Raw genomic sequence first — 18,483 nt, 5'->3', positions numbered from 1 at the left:
CTACTTCCGTAGTGATACTGCCTCAGAAACCCAAGGAGGGGTTGCTATGAGTCGGGTTTGACTCGACGGCACATAACAACAACAACAACAACAACAATGGCTAGAAAAGCCATACCAGGTAATTTACTACACCCCAATTGTACAAATGCTATTCTTCTTTGTCTTCCTTTTTATCACTTTCTCTTTGACTTTTCTTTCCTCATTTGGTTGCCTTTCTCTTGATTATTTTCTTGCTTTGTTTTAATGTCCCTTATTAACTTTTCATTGAGTCTTTTATCTCTTGCATACGTTGAAATTTAGACTTCAGTTCTGAAACAATTCTATTTTTTTTCTTCTATTTTGTTCCTGAGTTCAATTAACTTTTTTCATTGTTTTTCATCCATTTCTGTTTTCAATTTTTGAGTTTCCGATTCAAACAATGTTTTTTATCCTCAAATGTTTGTTTGAGCTTATTTAGTTGAATGTCAAGTGTTGTCTTATATTATTTGTTGGCCCCTTTTTTTTTCTTTTTTTTTTTTTTGCAAGGGATGAATTTTATCAGTTGGACTGTGTTGAACTAATAAATCTATATAATAACTATATAGATTTATTAACTTCTCTTTTGTAGATTTTTTGGGGGGAGTTGGGAGTTGGGAAATGGATTTTCAAGTCCTGTTATGTTTTATATTTATTTTATCTTGTAGGATGCTGAATTTTATCTTTTGCTTCTTTTCCTCTTCTTAACCTGTTTCAGATTGAATTGTGTTCCTTCAAAATATGTATCAACTTGGCTAGGCCATGATTTTCAAATTTGTGTAATTGTCCTCCATTTTTTAAATCTGATTTAATTATCCTAAGTATTATAAATCATAACCTCTATGAAGTTAATGTGGCAGAAGTAGAAAAAGTTATGAGGAAGGATACAATCTATGAGATTAGGTTGTATCTTGAGTCAATCTCTTTAGAGATATAAAAGAGATTAAACAAGTGAGCAGAGAGGAGAGGGACCTCCTACCACCAAGAAAGAAGAGGTGGGAGTAGAATACATCCTTTGGACCTACGGTCCTTGTGCTAACAAGGACCTTCGCCCAAAGCTGACAGAGAAAACCTGCCATGGAACTTATACCTTAAATTCAAGTTTCTAGCCTCCTAAACCGTGAGAGAATACATTTCTTTTTATTAAAACCATCCACTTGTAGTACTTCTGTTATAGCAGCACTAAGATAACTAAGACACTAACCCAAATGCCAAAGGCCAATTTCAGAGATTTTTTTTTTAAAGAAAAACAAAAAAGTTTTGTGTCTTCCATTATAGCCTTTTGAAGACTGTCACTTCAAGCTGGACATACTTTCCAGACACTTTTCTGCAGTCCCTGTTCTGTTCTATTAGACAACATTTTATGGTTTTCATGCTTAGGGTGACTTACCCTTTCTGATGATGATCTTAGCTCAGCCTAAGCCATTCACTAGTTTCCCTTTTCTCTCTATTCTTCGGTTTTTATCAGTTTGTCCTTACTTACCCCAAAAGCTTATAATAGCATAGGAGTGTAAGAGCTCTCCCTAGAATTTAGCTTTTCTTTTTCCCTTCCTTCATGCTTTTTTACGTGTAGTTATTTTGAAGTTTGGGCATTCCCTGTTTTCAAATTTTACTGAGGCATGGTGTTTAAAAGCTTTATTTGTTCTTCTTGTAAATTCTAAATTATTTTTGGAAGTACTGAAAGACACAAACCTTGTCAGCCTTTTTTTTTTTTTTTTTTTTTTTAATTTCTGTTGCAGTTTGGGTGAAAGTACACAAAGCAAATCTGTTTTCCATACAGAACTTTGTACACATTTTGTTTGATGATATTGACTGCATTCCCCACAATGTAACAGCTTTCTTCCCACTTCCTCCCTATGGTTACCTCTTCCTTGTGTACTTCTTTTCTATGCATTCCTGCCCCCTGAGTATCCCCCTTTGCCAATACTGCCCTTCTGTTCTTCCATGATTGATTGTTCTAAGGAGGGTATCTACCTGGTATAAATGTTCACCCTATCTATATGCCTGTCTATTGTTTGGCTGGAAGCCACAGAAGTGAGTGCAGTTATAGATGTGAAGGGTGACTAGGGGCCATAGTCTGGGGGGTTTCATCAGGTTCTATCAGACCAGTAAGCCTGGTCTTTTTTATGACTTTGAATTTTATTCCACATAGTTCTGCGACTTTGTCCAGGATCTCCTGCACTGATAACTTTTGAAGTGGTTGACAGTAATAGCCGAGTACCATCTAGTTTTTCTGGTCTCATGGTCATATAGGCTGAGTATCCCATAGTCTGCTATTCCCTTTGACTAATTATTTCATGCATCTTTGTTTTTCTTCATTCTTCTCTGCTCTGGACAAGAAAAGACCCATTGTTGCACCTAGATGGCTGCTTGTAAGCTTGTAAGACCCCAGTCACTACTCACCAAAGTAGGATGTAGAACAATGTTTTTGTGTAGTGTGTTAAGTCAATTGAGCTTGATATCCCATGCAGCCATCATCCTGAGCCCATGGGCCCAGTCAGTGACTCATTCCCTCAGGGTGTTTGACTGTGGCTAAGAAATTGTCGTAACTTTTCTCTATTAGCTCTATTATGTATATGTACATTCTTACAGTATATATAAATACATATGTGGAAATAAAATTGAGCTACTGCCTCGGAAATCCAAGGAGGGGTCGCTATGAGTCGGAGATGACTCAACAGCGATGACTAACCTCATATATGTTCATGGGTATATTCCCTTTTGCCTAAACCTGTAGATTAATGTTTAATATCACTGATAACACAGTATTGTCTGTGTAAAAGTGTTTATCCTCGTTGCCTATCTCTCTTGTGCACCTCTCTGTGTCTTCCTTTTCCTTAGTGTTACTGTATTAGTCACTGGATTTGGTATATATATTTTTTGGCAGCTTTCATTATTTTCAACTTTTGTAAGAATAATTTTAGGCTTAGAATGATCAAATCTATGATCACAAATGATTTTTGTTTGATACTGCTACACATTTAGAGTTACTGTCATTCTGGAATAATCTATTTGTAGAGCCTGAAGTTCTCTGTACTGCCTAGGGGACGTGACACTTGACTACAAGTCTATATAGAATGGCTTTACTTTTGTGTTTTTTCTTATCATGTGGTAATTCCTTTAGGGCTGTTTATGAGACTTCCCTACTTAGACCCTGGGCTTTCATTTTTGTCTCATTTGCCATGATATACTGTCTCAACCAATGTTCAGTTTTTTCGTTTACACATCTGATAGACCACTCTCAGGACTCCTTTCTGTCTACGTGCTGGGGTTTTCTCTGGCTTTGTGCTTTTCTTATAAAGTTTTGTTCAGTAATTCTATTTTGTTACTTCTTTAATGCTTTAAAAGCTTTTGTATTTTTTAGTTGCATTTATCAGGAGGGTTGTTTCTAATTACAAAACTAGTAGAAATGGAAGTTGATTCATTCTTTTGTTTAAAAATGTTTAAATCTTCAGTTTAATGGGATTTTAGATTGGGAGAATGATAGAATTATTTGCTTAGTTCATCTTCAGCAAGTCTCCTCACCAATAGCAAATAAAGTTTTGCTGTGTTGCTAAAGATGAGAGCACTTTTTATCAGTGGTAAAGCAGCTTATGACTAATACCAACCATGACTAATGATGATGAGGACAATAATGGGTAAAATTTATTTAGCCGTTACAATGTGCCAAGTACTTTATGCTTTTCATGCATTATTTTATTTACTTGTCATAAAACCTAATAAGTTAGGATTACTCTTGCTATTTTACAGATCATTATTTGAGGCTTAGCCATTTTGTCACTGGGTTAAGTCTTCATGGATAGTACAGAGCAGAAATATGTTTCAGGTCCTGCCCCGTGCTTTGGAGATACAAGATTTACAAAATCTATCATGGCTCCTGCCTTCGTGAACTTTATGGCATTGCATCTCAAGACTATACTGTCTTACCTAGTTTCTGATCTCACTGTAAGGACTCTGAGATAGTCAGGGATGGAATTTTAGATTCGAAAAGGCTATTACACAGGTGTACTCACTATACTGGAGCATCATGTCTCTTCTTAGGAAATGACTATAAGTTCAGTTAGATGTGGAAGGAGAGCTCAATAAGGATCTGAACAGTGTGTTTTCATTAAATTTCTTTAAATTCTGCACACCTTTAGTATAGTGCCTTGTTCAACCCAAAGCCACTACCATCAAGTCGATTCCTACTCAGAGCAACCCTATGGGACAGAATACAACTGCCCCATAGTGCTTCCAGGGCTGTAAATCTTTACAGAAGCAGACTACCACATCTTTCTCCTGCAGAGTAGCTAGCTATTGGGTTCAAATTGCTAATGTTTTGGTTAGCAGCTGAGTGCTTTAATCAGTGTACCACCAGGGCTCCTTTCAGACTATTTATTGACTATACAACTTAATGAGTTTTATTGCTATATTATAACTTGGAGTAACAGTTTGTTTTTAGAGTAATTTCTACATTATTTGTTATAGACTGGCTTGGAAACTGTTTTTACTTATTCATATGATTCCTCTTGTTTTTACAGTTGTTTACTGGCATAAAGGATGGAGAAAGCCTGCAGCTCTTTGAACAAAGTTCTCGCTCTGCCCATAAACAAGAGACACACACCATGGAAGCCCTGAAGCTAGTAGAGTTTGACCTCAAACAGACACTCACCAGACTTGTGACACATCTTTTTGGAGATGGTAGATACCTGAATGTGTTTGTGTTTGGGGGCTTTAAAGTTCAATAACTGCTGTGTTACTGAAATCATTGAGGTTGGTTGGGTCTCAGTTTTTTGAGGGGGCTAAATTGTAGCTTAAGGGTTCAGGTCTTTAGTGAGGTAGAATTTAAGGATTTCCTGCTTTGTTACATTTGGGGAGCAAGAGGATATGAAAATAGAGTTAACAAAAGGAAAAATGGTTATAACCTTTGGTAATAATAATGGATTAGGATCAGTATCCTCAATGGGAAAAGTTGTATACTGCTCAGTGTCATTAGATTATCAGATTAGATCATTAGATCAATCAGCTGATAGGGCTAGATTGTGATCCAAGTGAGGGGGCCCAGTGGAAGATTTGACATACTGGCATACTGATTAATACTATCTATAGCAAGGATATTAATAGTGTCTTTTCAGTAGGAAAAGCAATGTTGTTAAGACATGGACTCTCAATTTAGTCATTTTATCTGAAGTATTTTTCTAAGATAATTTTTTGTTGGTAATGCCCTTCTCCTTCCAAATATTTCTAATTTGTCTAAGATAACATTTTATTTGTTTTTAGAAGTAAATGAAGAGAAGATAAGGCAAGTTTTCTTAATTGTGGCCTAGCACTTAAAAAAATGCTTAGAAGACAGAAGTCTAGCATGGATAAGATTCTTCTTTATTCTCTTATTCCTGTTAGCTTTTTTAAAAAATGACTTTATTGAGATATTGTTGTTATGTGTCATCAAGTTGATTCTGACTCTTAGTCACCCTAAAGGACAGAGTATACCTGCCCCATATGGTTTCTAAGGCTGTAATCTTTATGGGAGCAAATTGCCAGATCTTTTCTCCTTTAGAGCTGCTAGTGAGTTTGACCTGCTGACCTTTTGGTTAGCAACCAAGCATTGTAACCATTGCAACACCAAGGCTCCTTTACTGAGTTATAATGGACATAAAATAAACTATACATATTTAAAGCGTACAATTTGAAAAGTTGACAAATGATAAACTAGACATATTTGCACAATTTTATAAGTTTTGACGTATGCATATTACTTACTATTTTTGTTTCAGCTATATGTTTCCCTAAGGTGTTTGAGAGGGCAAACATGAATTTTAAAGGATTCTTGCAATTTATTGAACATCTGTTACTTTGTTTTAGGAAGGTTTTCACAATATCAGGACTGCATGCTGCCATATACACAGTTCATACAGTTTTTAAGTACCTGCTTAATAATCCTATTGTTGTTGTTATGTGCCATCGAGTCAGACCCGACTCATAGTGACCCCTCCTTGGGTTTCTGAGGCAGTATCACTACGGAAGTAGATTGCCCCATCTTCCTTCTGAGGAGTGGCTGATGAGTTTGAACCGCCAGCCTTCTTGTTAGTGGTCAAGTGCCTTAGGCATTATGCTACCAGAGCTCCCTAATAATCCTATATATTCTTAATATACATTATATACATAATTTTTAAAAAGAAGGAAAAAAAAAATGCACGTGGTGAGTATACATTGACAACCTCAAGATAGTGGCTTTCCCAGGAAGTGGGAAATGATATTGAGGAGGAAGTAGAAACAAAGCTTCAAATATGTTGGTAATATTTTATTTAGGGGAGAAAAGAAAAGATCTGAAGTTAAATATGATAAAATAGTATATTGTGGTAAAGCTGAATAGTGGGTGCATGGCGTTTGTTATTCTGTATTCCTATTTCTAGGTTTGAAATATTTCATATTAAAATGGTTTATGCACTAGTGAAACAGGTTTCAGAGTAGAGATTGCTAATGTGAAAATCCTATTATAGCCAGTTTCTCTGTGCTCTCATGATAAAATAAAAGAATTGTAATTTTAACAGTAAAATAATCAATTTAACATTGATTTTCAGGGAGATAGATTGTGCTATTCAGGCCCATTTCAGAGGCAGGATAGGTAGAAGGGATTCTAATATCATAAGGAGATAGTACTCAACTTCTGGTAAATTTACAGGGATTCAGGATGGTCTGAATTTTCCAGTGTTAAACTTTGTTGTTATGGATTGAATTATGTCCCCCCAGAATATGTGCTGTAAATCCTAACCCCTATACCTGTGTTTTTAATCCCATCTGGGAATGGGTTTCTTTGTTACATTGATGAGGCAGTATTGATGTTGGACGTGTATCTTAAATTAATCTCTTTTGAAATATAAAAAGAGCAGACTGAGCAAGCAACCAAGCAACAAAGTGAGTAAGAGTTTATCAGGGAGACTTTATTAACAAAGTGAAAAGAGAACCTGCACATTGGGAGAAAATTTTGGAGAATCATATGTCTGATAAGGGTTTAATATGCATTCTATATAAAGAATTCCTACAGTTTAACAGCAATAAAACAAACAACTCAATCAAAAAAGAAAAAAAAAAAAAAGGAGGGGGGGCAAAGGACTTGAGTAGATATTTCACCGTAGAGGACATACAAATGACCAAGAACCAAACACAAAGATGCTCAATGTCATTAGTCATCAAGTTGTCAAGTCAATTCTGACTCATATGAATCCTGTAGGACAGAATCGAGCTGCCCCAGAGGGTTTCCAAGCCTATAAATCTTTTTTTCTTCTTCAAACTTTTTATTGTGATTTAAGTGAAAGCTTACAGAGAAAATCAGTTTTCCACTGAACAATTCACACTCATTTTGTTTCATGTCATTGATTGCAGTCCCCTCAACGTAACATCACTCCTCCCACATCCTCCCTGTGTTTCTCATTTCCATTCTTCCTTCTCCCTTAGCCCTTCCTACCTTCTGAACTATCTCCTTGGGCAAATGTTGTGTTTTGATCTCAAATGGTTTATATTCTAAGGAGTGTCTACCTTCCTAGAGTTATTATTCATCTTGTAGATCTATCTTTTGTTTGAATAAAAATTGAGTTATTGGAGTGAGTTCAGTTCCAGGTCCGAAGGGTGACCAACGGCTATAATCTCAGGGTTTCCAAGGGATGTAAATCTTTATAGAAGCAGACTGTGAGATCCTGTCTCCCATGGAGCAACTGGTAGATTCAAACTACTGACCTTTCAGTTAGCACCGTAATGCTTAACCACTGTTCCACCAGGGAACATTGTCGTTAGGTCCTGTCGAGTTGGCTCTGACCTGTAGCGACCCTATGTACTACAGAATGAAACACTGCCCAGTCCTATGCCAGCCTCACAATCCTTGCTATACCTAAGCCTATCATTTTAGCCACTGTGTCAGTCCATCTTATAACCACTGTGTCAGTCCATCTTGTTGAGGGCCTTACTCTTTTTTGTTGACCCTCCACTTTACCAAGTATGATATCCTTCTCCAAGGAATGGTCCCTTCTGACAACATGACCAAAGTAGGTCACAAGAAGTCTGGCCATTCTCACTTCCACGGAGCATTCCAGCTGCACTTCTTCCAGCACACATTTGTTTGTTCTTTTGGCAGTCCGTTATACCTTGAGTATTCTTTGCTAACACCACGACTAAACGCATCAATTCTTCTTCGGTCTTCCTTATTCATTGTCCAGCTCTCACATGCATATGAGGTGATTGAAAATACCATGGCTTGGATTAGGCGCACCTTAGTCTTCAAAGAGAGATCTTTGCTCTTCAGCACTTTAAAGAGGTCTTTTGCAGCAAATTTGCTCAATGCAATATGTTATCTGATGTCTTGAGTGCTGCTTCCATTGGTGTTGATTGTGGACCTAAGTAATATGAAATCTTAGACACTTCAATCTTTTATTCATTTATTGTGATGCGGCTTATTGGCTCAATTGTGAGGATTTTCATTTTCTTTATATTGAGGTGTAATCTATGCTGTAGATTGCAGTCTTTAATCTTCATCAGTAATTACTTCACGTCATCCTAACTTTCAGCAAGCAAAGTTGTGTTGTCTGCATATCGCAGGTTGTTAATGAGTCTTCCTCCAATCCTTATGCCATGTTTTTCTTATAGTCTGGATGCTCAGATTATCTGCTTGGCATACAGATTGAATAAGTATGGTGAAAGGATACAACCCTGATGTACTCTTTTCCTGATTTTAAGCCATGCAGTATCCTCTTGTTCTGTTCGAATGACAGCCTCCTGGTCTACATACAGGTTCCTCTTGGGCACAATGAAATGTTTTGGAATTCCCATTCTTCTCAGTGTTACCCATAATTTGTTATGATCTACACAATCAAATACTTTTGCATAGTCAATAAAACATAAGTAAAAATCTTTTTGGTGTTTTTTGCTTTAGCCAAGATCCATCTGACATCAGCAATGATATCCCTCATTCCAAGTCCTTTGTCTTGAGTTGCTTTTTGAAATCTTCTGTTCGGCTCTTTTATCTTGTCATTGCTTCCACTTGCTTTAGTTACTTTTCATTCAAGGGCACATTTCAGAGCCTTTTCTGACATCCATTTTGGTCTTTTCTTCCTTTCCTGTCTTTTTAATGACCTTTTGCTTTCTTCATGGATGATATTCTTGATGTCATCCCACAATTCCTGTGATTTGGGGTCATTGGTGTTTAATGCATCAAACTTGTCCTTTAGATGGTCTCTAAATTCAAGAGGGATATAGACAAGGTCATATTTTGGCTCTCATGGACTTGTTTTAATTGTCTTCAGCTTCAACTTGAGCTTGCATATCAGTAGTTTGTGGTCTGTCCACAATCAGCTCCTGGCCTTGTTTTTACGGAAGATATTGAGCTTCTTCATTGCTTCTTGCCACAGATGAACTCAATCTGATTCCTGTGTACTCTATCTCATGAAGTCCACATGTATAGCCACTGTTTATGTTGTTGAAACAAGGTATTTGCAATGAATAAGTCATTGGTCTTGCAAAATTCTATCATATCATCTCCAGTGTTATTTCTATCACCAAGGCCATATTTTCCAACTACTGGAACATTAGAGAGATGCAAATCAAAACCAGATATGAGACTACTATCTTACCTCCACCAGAATGGGTGTGATAAAGAAAAGAAAATACCAGGTGTTGACAATGGTGTGGAGAAGTTGCCCAACCCTTTGTTATTGCTGGTGTGAATATAAAATGGTACAGCCACTATGGAAAAACAGTTGGGTAATTCTTCAAAATTTCATCATAGACCTTTTGGCCCAGCAATCTCAGTTCTAGGTATATACCCCAAAGAATTGAGAGTAAGAATGCAAATAGTAACCTGTACACCAGTGTTCATTGCAGCACTTTTCACTAGAGTCAAAAGGCAGAAACAAATTAAATGTCCATCAGCAGATGAATGGATAAACAAAATGTGGTCTATAAACAAAATGGAATATTACTTAGCTATAAAAAGAAAATGAAGTCCTGATACATGCTAAAAATGAATGAACTATAAAGACATTATGTTGAGTTAACAAAGTTAGTCCCCAAAAGATGAATATTATATGATCCCACTGATATGAAATTGGCAAATGTATAGAGCCCAAAGTTTGTTAGTGGTTATTAAGGTGAAAGGGAGAGGGAAAGGAGAAGTAATTGCTTAGAAGATACTGAGTTTCTGTTAATGGTGGTGAAATAATTTAGAAAAGGTTAATGCTGATGGTTGCACAACATAATGAATGCAATCAATTTTACTGAAGTACATGTGTAAAAATTGTTGAATTGTCAAATGTTTTTGTATATATTTTTACCAAAATTAAAAAAGAAACAAAGAAAACCATGGCAAAGGTCTGTCAGGGCCCAAGCCAGGGTAGATTAGGAAGATGGGAATGAAGAATAACAAAAGATACTGGGACACATAAATACTAGTCACTGAAAACAAGCATAGAGTACATCATGAAAGAATGGAGAATATAAGAGGAGAAAGGAAAAATGATGAACAGAAACTTCTTATGACCACTGAAAACTGGTTGTGTGGAATCAGAAAAATTAAATTTAAATTCTCTTTTATCCAGTTACTTGGAAGTCTTATATAGATCATTTAGTGTTTTAGGTCTTAGTTTTCAAACTTTTATAAGTTGTTGAGTTAACAGTACCTATTTTACATGAGAATAAAGTGAGATACCATATGAGCTCTGGTGGCATAGTGCCTAAAGCATTTGACTGTTAACTAGAAGGCTGGCAGTTCAAACCCAGCAGCCACTCCTTGGAAGGAAGACTGGGCAGTCTACTTCCATAGAGTTATTGCCTCAGAAACCCAAGGAGGGATCGCTATGAGTTGGAATTGATTCAATGGCAATGAGTTTTGTTGTTTTTTTTTTTTACAATATGTGAAAGGTGCCTTTTAATTTGTGGTCATGTGCAGTTGAGTCTTCTCCAACTCATAGCAACCTTATATACAACAGAACAAAGCACTGCCCAGTCGTGCATCATGCAGCCACTGTGTCAATCTAGCTCATTAAGAATCTTCTCCTTTTTCACTGACCTTCCAATTTACCAAGCATGATTTCCTTCTCCAGGGAATAGTCCTTTCTGACAACCGACCAAAATAGGTGAGACGAAGTCTGGCCATTCTTCTTTCCAGGGAGCATTCCAGCTGCAGTTCTTCCAGGACAGATTTGTTTGTTCTTCTGGCAGTCTATGATACTTTCAGTATTCTTTGCCAACACCACAACTCAAAAGCATCAATTCATCAGTCTTTCTTAGTCATTGTCCAGCTTTCACATGCATATGAAGAAATTAAAAACACCATGGCTTGGGTTAGATGCACCTTAATCTTCAAAGAGACATCTTTGCTCTTCAGCACTTGAAAGAGGTCTTTTGCAGCAAATTTGCCCAGTGCAATATGTTGTCTGATTTCTTCACTGTTGCTTCCATTGGTGTTGATTGTAGATCCAAATAATATGAAATCTTTGACAACTTCCATCTTCTCTCCATTTATCGTGATGCTTTTTATTGGTTCCATTGTGAGGATTTTCATTTTCTTTATGTCAAGTTGTAATCCATACTGCAGACTGTAGTCTTTAATCTTCAACAGTAAGTGCTTCAAGTCATCTTCACTTTCAACAACCCAAGGTTGTGTCATCTGCATATCTCAGGTTGTTAATGAGTTTTCCTCCAATCCTGATGTTGCATTCTTCTTTGTATAGCCCAGTTTCTTTGATTATTCACTCAGGATGAGATAGAATAAGTATGATCAAAGGATACAACCCTGATGCACACCATTCCTGATTTTAAAGCATGCAGTATCCCCTTGTTCTGTTTGAATGACAGCCTGTTGGTCTATGTACAGTTTCCTCATGAGTACAATGAAGTGTTCTGAAATTCCCATTCTTCTCAATGTTATCCATAATTTCTTATGATTCACACAGTCAAATGTCTTGTAAGTAGACAATAGTAAATAAATGTGTAAATATGAAAAAAAATAAGTTTTAAGGAAAATCAAGATAAGACAATAAAAACTGAGAAAATATGAGTAAATTGCAATACAATCACAGTTGATTTCTTATTATTGTGGCTAATGAAATGAAATGCAGCTTTACACCAAACGGTGGCACTATAGCCTGTTGGGGTTGACTGTGGCATTGACATCCCCTCTGAGCACCAGCAAATACTGTGTAAAGGAAGCAATGTGCCAGCCTCGGTATAGATTATACTTTTTCAGTGGCTTTAAGTATGTCCATTTCTCTGACTGTGGTCCTAGATTTAACTTTATGTTATTATTTTTAGTATTTGTATTTCAATAACTTGTGAATCCATTCGGTGAGGTAAATGTTCTCATGTAGCAATTTACCTAATTGAAAAATATTTCTGCAGGATGTGATTTTACTAGCTGTGATACCTGTCTTGACGTGATGGCCATGCTCATGGCCAAGAATTAAAAATTTTCAATTTTGAAATAGCAGTCAAATTGTCATTCCTCTATTTTGGGAAAGCTGTCACTTTATTCTTTTTAAAATGCTATCAGCTTAGACTTTTAGGTTTCAGATCTCATTACAGATCCTCAAATTTAGTTTTTGTTTGTGAAGCAGAGTCAGCAAAATAGTAGAATGGAATTAAATTCAAAAACCCATCAACTCGGAAAATACATGTTGTTCATATGCACTAAAATATTATTTGTAGAGGAAAAGAAAATCTTCTTTTATTTTCTTCCAGCCATGAGATCATTTTGAAATCCGTTTTTAACTCTACACAGTAGCCCAACACCCTGAAAATCCTAAAATGATCCTACTTAGAGTCAGAAGTCTTTGCCTTGTTCCTGATGCATATTTGTGTTTATTGCTAAGGAAGTCATTGTTAAAAGAGAAGTGTGAGTATGGTCTTGAGTATGTGCAAAAAGGGCAAGGAAGCGGCATCTTCTGACCTCCTCTCATCTCATGAAGGGGAAACGGAGTCACCATCAACAGCCCAGGGCTTATTTCTGTGAGGCCAGACATGCAACCACCCTCCACCCTTTTTACCAACTCTGACACCAGCCTTCTCTCCCACAGCACTCACTACTTCTCTGCTGGGTTTAATAGTTTGTTGCAATGTCCACACAGAACTCACAGGCAATACTTATGATTATGACGTTTATTAGGGGAGTAATGAGACAAATAGGGCTGACTGAATCAAGCAGCCTCTGACTTAGTATTCTTGCTGCTGGCAACAGGGAATTACTTGGGATTAACAAACAAGCATGAAGGCAAAATACATTTCAAAAGCCCCATAAGTTGGACCTCTTTGTTAAATGCCAATAAACCTCCTGAGTTGTCCTTCAAGTACGTCACCAGGTGTAGAGCATGTGAGGTAAAGTTGAACTTGACCAACAAAGTGACCTTCCACAAGAGGCAGTCAAAAACAGGAATCCTTTGCTGGGACTTGAACAAGGGTCCAGAGACATCACACATAACAAGTTCCAGCAGCTTTCGCAGTAGGTTCTATCTTTGTTCCAGTAGCCTTTGAGGTGGAATCTATCTTGGCTATTTCTTGCATGCACACTTGATTTTCATAACCTCACCTTTTTTCTGGAAACCCCCACCTATTTTATAAATAAAGATGATGCCTTATTCCCACCTAAAACCCTTTATAAATGCTAGGAAATCTTTTGTTTGGTGAGAGACTGGAGGCTAGTGTAGACTGAAGCCCCTCTCCATCTCTCTCATGAGCCCCTTCCTGTCCTTTCTCTTTTAATAAACTTTGATTTGTGTGGACATTTTGCTTCTCCTGTTCAATTCTTTGTCAGCAGAAGGCAAGGACCCCTGCTCAGGTTCCCAGGGATCCTGGTAATAGTTGTTGTTGTTATGTGCCGTCGAGTTGGACCCAACTCATAGCGACCCCTCCTTGGGTTTCTGAGGCAGTATCACTACGGAAGTAGATTGCCCCATCTTCCTTCCGAGAAGTGGCTGGTGGGTTTGAACCGCCAGCCTTCTGGTTAGCAGTCAAGTGCCTTAGGCACTATGCTACCAGAGCTCCTCCTGGTAATAGTAAAATGTTATAATTCAAGATCAGGAACAAACTCAGGATATAGTTCTTTGATCAGGACAGTCTCCCCTCTGCTGTACCCTTGGGCATGCCTCTCTGGCCCTTTACCTGTTGGCCTGGCTTCTGCCCTGCTTTGGCAAGTGTTTCAAAGCTCTTTTAGTTCTGCCAGTAAGGACTCCTGTTTGCACCCTACTCTGCCAGCAAACCTCCTTCCCAAAGGCATTCAGCTTTCTTGCTCTGTGGACCGGTAAGCCTGCTGCTCTGTCTCATGACTCTTGGTTCCTCTCCTGATCATCATTACCATTCATCTCAGTCAGTTGTCTGCCATGGAAGTCCAGCCCAGGGATCTCAGATCCAAGGATGTGCTCCCCTCCGGCTCCAGCTCTAGCTCTTGTCTTTTGATGGCAATGAATCATTTCCAACTCATAGCGACCCTTCCTTGGGTTTCCGAGGCGGTATTTCTACAGCAGTAGGTTGCCCAGTCTTCCTTACAAGGAGTGGCTGGTGGGTTTGAACTGCCAGACTTCTGGTTAGCAGTCAAATGCCTTAGGCACTGTGCCACCAGATCTCTCTATCTATCTCTAGGAAGGCTCATTTTAAGACTAGCAGAATGACAAAACTAACCAATCCCCACATTGGAGTTCCATACACCATAATTGCATGGTCACAACTAGTAATCTGGTGGGAATCAGAAAGACTGGTTAGAAAAGCCATAGCAAGTGATTGACTGCACCATAATGTGCGTACCCTGCTTGTGACATTGCTAGGGTGCGTTGGAATAGGGATGGTAAGCAGGGTGGGAAGGTGACCCACATTCACACTCAGGCTCTTTATGTGAGCTGCAAGGGAGAGATGGCCTATGCTGTGTGCCTTCACACTGAATATTAATACTCTCTCAAGGCTCTGGGCTGGTTCTTCTCTACTCTGAAGAGATGAGTCATGTTCCCATTCCAGACATTCATTTCAGAGGCATTGTTTAATTTTTTTTCCAGTTTCTGAAGAGCGTCTTGGTCTAGACACAAACAACAGCTAGTAGTAGTAGCAATAGTCATGATTTGAACCGCCAGCCTTCTGGTTAGCAGTCAAATGCCTTAGGCATTATGCCACCAGAGCTCCCATAATCATGATAGTAGTGATAATAGTATTGGTTGGTAGTTAACAGTGTCAAACCCTGTGTTAAACACTTTTTTAAGAATTATTTCTTTTGCCCTACATCTATGATATGTTGTTGTTGTTATGTGCCGTTGAGTCAAACCTGACTCATAGCGACCCCTCCTTGGGTTTCCGAGGCAGTATCACTATGGAAGTAGGATTGCCCAACCTTCCTTCCGAGGAGTGGCTGGTGGGTTTGAACCGCCAGCCTTCTGGTTAGCAGTCAAGTGCTTTTAGCCACTATGCTACCAGAGCTCCTATATAGGTATTATTATAATCTTCATTTTTCAGGTGAGAAAACAGAGACACAAAGAAATTAAATATTTAAGATCACGCAGCAGGTAAGTATTTAATTTGAGACCAGGCAGTCTGAGTCCTTATTAGAAATAAGCTTTTTTGAAAAGGTAGGAAGAGATAGTTTTCATATTTCTTAGACTATGAGGTCTCAGGGAGCTCTGCTGGTATAGTGCCTAAGGCATTTGATTGCTAACCAGAAGGCTGGTGGTGGTTCAAACCCACCAGCCACTCCCCAGAAGGAAGATTGAGTGAACTACTTCCATAGAGATATTGCCTCAGAAATCCTAGGGGGTGTTGCTATGAGTCGAATCAACTTGATGGCAGTGAGTTTGGTCTTTTTTGGTTTATGAGGTCTAACAAAGTCATGTTTATTGCCATCAAGTTGGCTTTGATTCATAGTGACCCCACATACAACAGACATGAAACATTACCTGGTCCTGCACCAGGTTCATAATTATTGATATGCCTGAGTCCAATGTACATTTTGAGTACCTCCCAACCTAGGTCCTTGTCTTCCAGCACTGGAAAGGACACTATTCTTTTGTGATCTGTTGGTTAATTATGAACAATAGAGCTTTTATTGGCTAATTTTAAGAGGTACCATATTTTTTATATAAGTAACAAGCAAGTTACATGTTTTTGCCAATTGTGTGCTCCCTGCCCTGTATTTTCATGAGTGTGCTGTGGTAATTTTTTTTTTATATGGTACTGTAAAAAATTAGTATAGCGTGTTCATGAAAATACCTCATGGAGGCTGGGCTTGGTTGGCCAAATAAAACCTATAACGTGTATGTTATTTGCATAAAAGTATAGTAGGTCATTAGACCTTTCTTCCAGATAATCTGGCAACTTTGTTGAAACGTGTTTACCCTAGATGACCCTGCTGGTATTTGAAATACTGGTGGAAGAGCTTCTAGCATCACAGCAACATGAAAACCACCACAGCGTGACAAATTGATAGATGGGAACTAAGTCATAGTATCCAAAAAAAAGAAAAATCAGGTTTCTCTCTAGGATTTTAGTTCTGACCCATTCCTTTCACTTCTCACTCCCTCTGCCTTCTCTGACTCCCTCAAGCTGTTGTTGTTGTTGTTGTTATGTGCCAGTCAAGTCAGACCCAACTCATAGCAACCCCTCCCTGGATTTCTGAGGCAGTATCACTACGGAAGTAGATTGCCTAACCTTCCTTCCGAGTAAAGCCCCAATTTGCTATATGACATACAATTGAGTTTTGGATACTAAACTTCAGTATGATAAAAATTTAAAAAAATTCAAGTTCATTTTTATAATTAATGAATGGAAACTGCTTCAGCAGATCTCAGAAATATTCAGCACCTCTTTTTCTATTTTCTTGGTTTCATCTAAACTTTTTACCTTTTTTTTCTTATTAGGTTATATTGTTCTTGAAAAGCAAAATTAAAAATGAGAACACACTATTTCCTTGTGGCAATTTTTTGTTATTATATCTGCTTTAGTTTTAGTTTACTTTTGTTTTTTTTCCTTCCTCAAATGTAGTTTATTATTTCTGCTAACATTTCAATTGTACTAGCATCCTCAGGCTGTTATAAGAGGTAACTTTTAGAATTACAAAGAAATAACCCTTTAGATTGTTTTTATGTTCATGGAATGTATTGTCATTTTTAACATTTCTAAATTGTTTTCTGTATCTTTTTTACCATGTTTGTCTATCTTTTTTTTTTTTTTTTTTCCCCAGAGCAACTCAGGTAAGGATTTTGAATTTCTAACGTCTTAATTTCTCTTTTTATCCCTTGACGTTTACAGTCCTTCTTTGGCAGTGTCTCCCTGGTAAACACTGGCATTCCCCTCATAACACAGTTTAGGTTAATTAGTCTGAACAAGAGTTGGATTGTTATCTTCTAGTATTCATGAAGTATGTCACCATGGTCAAATCATGTTCCTCCCTGGCCTGACATTTCAAAGTGAAAAAGGACTGAGGTGGTCGTGGGAAGACACCTTCTAAGTCCCCTCCAACCTCCTCAGCTGCTGGGAGTGCTGTAGGTAGATGGTCTTCAGCCATCTGCCCCTTACAGGAGGAGTGCCTCAACTACAAAGTAAGTGCCTGCTTGCCCAAGGACATGCCCTTCCAAGGGTAGTCTACATCCAAAGACTGATTGTGGCAGGGATATAAAGGTCCAACATTTTGGTCCACCTTGGGGTGATTTTGATAGCTGGATGAACTCCACAACTCTCATGAGGTTGGCGGAAGGCTTTGTCAGATCTGTGTTGCCCCAACCTGCTTTTGCTCTCTGCTTTCCATTGATGTTAATCTATCCAAGTAACCTGTTTGTCAAACTTCTTCTCAGTGTCAGATGTGTTTCCAGAGAACACAACTAATGTATTGTTGTTTATTGCCATCAAGTTGGCTCCAACTTATGGCAACTTTATGTATAATAGAATCAAATGTTGCCTGGTCATGTGCCATTTTCATGATCATTTATATGTTTGAATCCATTGTTGTAGCTGTTGTGTCAATTCATCTTACTGAGGGTTTCCCTTATTTTTGCTAACACTATACTTTACTACTAAACATGATGTCCTTTTCAAGCGGTTGTTTTTTCTTGATGATATGTTCAAAGTCCCACCTAACCAAAACATTCTAAGATCTCTTTTTGTTGTGAATGATGTCTTCATCAGCAGCGTGCTCACATGGAAATCGTGATTTGTACCCCATGTCTTTCAGTAGCATTTTAGTATAAGTACAAGAGATCAAGAATAAAAAGCAGAATTTTAATTGTTCTATTTGTTCCTAAAATTGATTAATTTCTTAATTTTCAAGCAAACTGCTTTAGTTTAGAGTTTTTTAAATACTGCAAAAACGCCAAGGAGGCCACATGTTCTGACCTCCTCTAACCCCACAAGAGGAAGACAGGATTACCAGCAGTAATCCAAGGCGTATTACTGCAAGGCCAGACATGCTGCCTCCCTCCAACCCTTTCACCAACCGTTCCTCCCAAAGCACCCACCACCTCTCTCCTGGGTTCGATAATT

At 38.0% G+C, this 18,483-nt stretch overlaps 1 protein-coding gene across 1 annotated transcript in view; it reads left to right on the top strand.

Moving 5' to 3' along the window:
- The window catches only part of FARS2 (phenylalanyl-tRNA synthetase 2, mitochondrial), a 635,598-nt gene that overhangs the window by 75,651 nt on the left and 541,464 nt on the right, over positions 1–18,483 (top strand). The window contains exon 2 of the mRNA XM_007935346.1: positions 4,536–4,695. Within this exon, the coding sequence (XP_007933537.1) occupies positions 4,536–4,695 (160 nt within the window). The remainder of the gene's footprint in view (positions 1–4,535; positions 4,696–18,483) is intronic.

The sequence above is a fragment of the Orycteropus afer genome, unplaced genomic scaffold, assembly GCF_000298275.1.
Source record: "Orycteropus afer afer isolate SDZICR_OR568_19922 unplaced genomic scaffold, OryAfe1.0 scaffold00027, whole genome shotgun sequence".
NCBI lineage: Eukaryota > Metazoa > Chordata > Mammalia > Tubulidentata > Orycteropodidae > Orycteropus > Orycteropus afer.
This window is presented reverse-complemented; position numbering and strand designations above follow the sequence as displayed.